General features: G+C 52.1%; 1 protein-coding gene across 1 annotated transcript; it reads left to right on the top strand.

Moving 5' to 3' along the window:
* Positions 1–607: 607 nt before the first annotated feature.
* LOC4344145 (uncharacterized) lies at positions 608–4255 on the top strand. Its single transcript, XM_015789097.3, has 5 exons — positions 608–830; positions 933–1187; positions 2137–3051; positions 3142–3378; positions 3639–4255. The coding sequence occupies exons 1-5, from the start codon at positions 807–809 to the stop codon at positions 3819–3821; spliced, it is 1614 nt and encodes a 537-aa protein (XP_015644583.1). The 5' UTR covers positions 608–806; the 3' UTR covers positions 3822–4255.
* The last annotated feature ends 428 nt before the right edge of the window (positions 4256–4683 follow it).

Genomic DNA, 4683 nt, shown 5'->3' with positions numbered 1-4683 from the left:
TCCACGCGCACGCTTTCTAAAGTACTAAACAGTGCGTATTTGCAATATATATATATAGGAAAGTTTCTTAAAAAAATCATATTAATTTATTTTTCAAGTTTATTTTAGCCAATACCTAATAAATCATGCACTAACGGTCGCTCTGTTTTACATGTTGTAAGTGAGGGTTCCTAGCTCCCACTCCCGAACTCAGCCTCTTATGGCAGAACACCTCACTCGACTTTAAGTTTTAGATTTGATGCAGGTACTCGTATTTATGGTTAAATTTTTTTAGTGGTACGGCAACGAAATGTTTGGTGTGACTTCATCAATATCAAAATATATCGGTTCAAATCTTCCGGAGGTAGTTATAGAGGGACGAATATTTGCGCGTTATAACCACATTTGTATTTAAAAAATCTAAAAAGAGAATAACCCTCTGGCAAAATTTCCCACCAAACAAAACGTCTCCCAAGTCCCAAGAACGAAAGGGAGAAGAGGACATCACAAACCGACCCACCCACTGACGATCCGGGCCCACCACGTCCCGTATGACTGTATGAGTTGTGACGCCCCATCACCGCAGCCACCAATACGTAAGTTGCCGCACGAGCGAAAAGGCCACACCAACGGTCACAGATTAGCCTCCGCCTCCTCCCTCTCTCCTCCTCTCGCCACCAAATCCTCCATAGTCCACACCCCACCACCACTCCACCACCATCCCAACCAACAACACTTCGCCATCACGCCGACGCCAGGAGGAGCCACGCCACGCCGCGCCGCGCTCGCGGTCGACCTCCTCCTCCCCCCGGTGCCCTGACGACGACATGGGCGCCGCCGACAACGCCGCCGTACGGGCCGTTCTTGGCTCTTTCCTCTCTCTCTGAGTAGTGTCTACTGTCTACTGTGCTTCTTCTTGCTCATGGGGTTGCTCCGTTGTTGGATTCGTGCAGGCGCCGCCGCGGGGAGATGTGCCGGAGAGGGGCAGAGGAGGGGGGGAGCCGGAGGCGAAGGAGAGGGAGGTGAAGGTGGTCGTGGTGGACGAGCCGCCTGGGGCGCCGGTGGCGAGGCTGCAGGCGCAGCGGCCGCTGGCGCCGCTGCAGGTGACCACGCAGGCGCCGCCGCCGCCCATGTCCGTGGCCTCCGGCGGCGTTGAGCCGCCGCCACAGGTGGCGACTTTCCAGCCCGTCATGCAGACCCCACCACAGGTAACTAAACAAATGCCCAATTTGCTGATTTCTTTTTGGCTGAATTTAAAATTCGGTGGTCTCTGAATCTTCTTGATTTAAATAGTGAGATTGGCTGAGTCTTTTCTACGCATGTGGGGTGTGTGTGCGTGTGTGAGTGAGATCAACTGTTTGTAGCACAAAACTGGTTGGTGGACATGTCAATAATTTTGTTTGGTATAATCAAGCAACTCTTTTGTATAGTTCAATCCCCTCCACTTGACATTTCGGCATAAAAATTTCTGCGATCATGTGGCGACTTTGGCTGCAACGACAATGGCAGAATTGGTTTTTTAACTAGTTCCAAGAAACAGTTTTTAGAGGATACAGAAAGTTGAGTTTGATCTCGTTTTATACAATTCTAAACCACTTGTACTACTATTTTACTTTGAAAAGATTTGATTGGGTTTTGGATATATTTTGTGGTATAACTCGTATCTGAGTAAAAAGAAAGTTGAAGTATTTTGCAAGTTGGAAATGCTTTCAATCAATCAAGCAGATTAGCAATGTTTGCACTCAGCAACAACCGAATAAATCAGCAACGCGTGCAGCTATGTGCGAGCCCAAAGTTGCTCAGCCTTTCGGTGACAGAAAAAGATAAGAGAGGTGGTAGTGTTTGACACGATTTCTTAATCAATGTAGCCTAACGTATAGCCTTCATTCATTAGATGACTCATGTGTAACTTAAGCTCTAATACCTCCCTAATAGAATACCTCTAGAATAGAGTAATGCACTAATGCTTGGAATCGAATCTCCAGTTCACCGTACAAGTTGATTTTCATAGCAATTATTCCATAGGTACCAAAACCTATTGCCCGTTAGATTAAGTAGTAGATTAAGCTTCAGGTTGCAGAACATGTGCTAGGTAATGTCCTATGCTAATCCAATTTGGTTGTAATTGAGTAAATTAATTAACTTTGAGTGTGGCAGGTGGCGTTCGCGTCGCTCAATTCGCGCGTGTACACCAATGGCATCACGCTGTGCGTGTTCCTGGTCCACCTCGCCGCGGCCACGTTCGCCGTCGGGTTCTTCGTGTTCAGGGCCGTCAAGGACATCGTGCAGCACCCGCGTTCCCGGAACGCGCAGCGCGAGCGAAGCCTGCTGCGGGAATGGCTGCCTCCGGTGGAGGGCGCGGTGGCGCTCAGCATCGTGCTGGCGTTCGCGTGGCAGAAGGCGGTGCGGGCGTGGCCGCGCGCCATGGTGGGCGTCATCCTGTGGTCCAGCTTCGGCATCACGCTGGCGGTGGGCGCGATGCTGATGTGCTTCTCCATGCCGGCCACCGTAGGGCTCGGCGTCGCCATGGTGATGTTCTCCATCGGGACGGGGCTGTACGCGTGCTGGGTGACGCGCCGCGTCGGGTTCACGGCGCGGGTGTTCGAGCGCGCCGTGCAGCCGGTGGACAAGTTCCGGGGGCTGAACGGGCCGGCCTACCTGATGGTGGCGGCCGGGTTCGTGTGGATCTCCGTGTGGTGCGTCGCGGTGATCGGCGCGGCGAACTACCGGTTCCCGGGGCTGACCATCCTCGGCCTGGTGCTCAGCTTGATGTGGACGGCGGAGGTGATGCGGAACGTGGCGAACCTGACGGCGAGCCGGGTGATCGCGCTCTACTACCTCCGCGGCATGCAGTCCAGCGTGCAGTTCAGCTTCCAGCGCGCGCTCTCCTACAACCTCGGCAGCGCCTGCCTCGGCTCGCTGTTCGTCCCCACCATCGAGGCGCTCCGCATCGTCGCCCGCGGCCTCAACCTCCTCGAGGGCGAGGACGAGTTCATGTTCTCCTGCGCGCACTGCTGCCTCCACGTCATGAACGCCATCTTCGAGTTCGGCAACAGCTGGGCCTTCGTCCACGTGAGCTTCGACGGACACACGTTCTTCGTTCTTGTTGCTCCATGGTTTAAGTTTGTGGTGACAATGGCGGATGGGTGGTGGTGTTTGCAGATCGCGGCGTACGGGAGGGGGTTTGTGCAGGCGTCGAGGAGCACGTGGGAGCAGTTCGAGAGGCTACAGGGGATGCCGGCGCTGGTGGACTCGGACATCACGAGCTCGGTGTGCTTCCTCACCGGGGTCACCAGCGGCGCGCTCTGCGTCGCGCTCGCGGGGTCGTGGACGTTCGCCACGCACAAGCACTACACCGCCACCGTCTCGCTGCTCGCCTTCTTCGTCGGATACCTCATGGTTCGCACCGCAGCTTCGCGCCCCACCTCTCTAGACACATTTTCTTTCGGAGATTTGTTCCGAGCGAGTGAAAAAGTATCTCGAGATACCGTTACCTCACGATACCAAATCGTTTCCGATCGTTGGATCTAGCTGGACAAGATGGACATTGTTAGATCCAACAATCGGAAATGATTTGTTACCGGTATCTCTAGGTATTTTTTGTTAGACCGAAGCAAATTTTTTCTTTTGTTGTGCTCACGAGAATTTTTGTTGTGCAGACACGGATTGGGATGGCGCTGCCACAGGCGTGCGTGGGATGCTACTACGTGTGCTTCGCGGAGAACCCGACGTCGCGGCTGTTCGATCCCACGATACCGGAGCGGCTGCACAAGATGCAGGAAGGCGCCGACCCGCTCGTGCCGACGCCGCGCTTCCCGCAACAACACCCCGGCGCCGCCTGATCGCGACACAAAAAAGCTCACCCGATCAACGAGTCCCAAACCCTTTGGAGATTCTTGCAGAAACACATGAGAACGAGGTGATCTCATCCTGTCGCCTGTGCAGCCTGAGCTGACCCGGTAGGCGAGACTCCTCTCGTCGTTGCGTGAATGGGAGGCAACTCGAGATGGAATCATGAATCCTTTGGACCATGCTGCAAGTGTAGGCGAGCAGAATAGTAGTAGCAGAGAATTTGGACCCAACCCCTATTGCTAGACTTTCCCCCTTTTCGTTTCTGTAAATTTCCCCCATTTTTTTGACACCACCGATTTTTTGTTAGTGAAATTAGATGACAAGCCTGAACATTTCATATTTCAGGTGTGTAAAGAGGTTTCATTACATCTATAGGAAATTCTTGTGAATATTATCCAACTTTTTTTTTATCCTTTTAAGGTCATACTCCTATTTGTTTCCAAGATGACCATGATGAAGTCATGAACTGGACCTTATAATTGAAGGGCACAGAGTATCAGAGCAGACATGTAGTTGGACCAGACTGTCTTGTGGGGGCACTAACAACTTTGCATAGGTTGGTTCATCACGCAATAATGGATGGTAGATAGTGAAAAAAAATGTCACATCTCCATATCTCCGTTCTACAACCTCTTTCGTTTTGTTTGGTGAGTGGGTGTAGACGCTGTAGTGAGCAGGGTTTCATTTACCGCGGTAAACCGCGCGGTTACCGCGCTTACCGCAGGGTACGGTAAGGGGTAAACCGCGGTAACCGCGTCAAATTCAAATAAATTTGAAAAATAATTTGAATTTTTGATAAATTTTATACGGTTTGTCGCGGTTTGTCACGGTTACCGCGGTTACCGTGCGGTA

The sequence above is a fragment of the Oryza sativa genome, chromosome 7 (genome assembly GCF_034140825.1).
Source record: "Oryza sativa Japonica Group chromosome 7, ASM3414082v1".
Lineage (NCBI taxonomy): Eukaryota > Viridiplantae > Streptophyta > Magnoliopsida > Poales > Poaceae > Oryza > Oryza sativa.
Note: the sequence above shows the minus strand (reverse complement) of the source record. Positions and strands in the feature narration are given on the sequence as shown.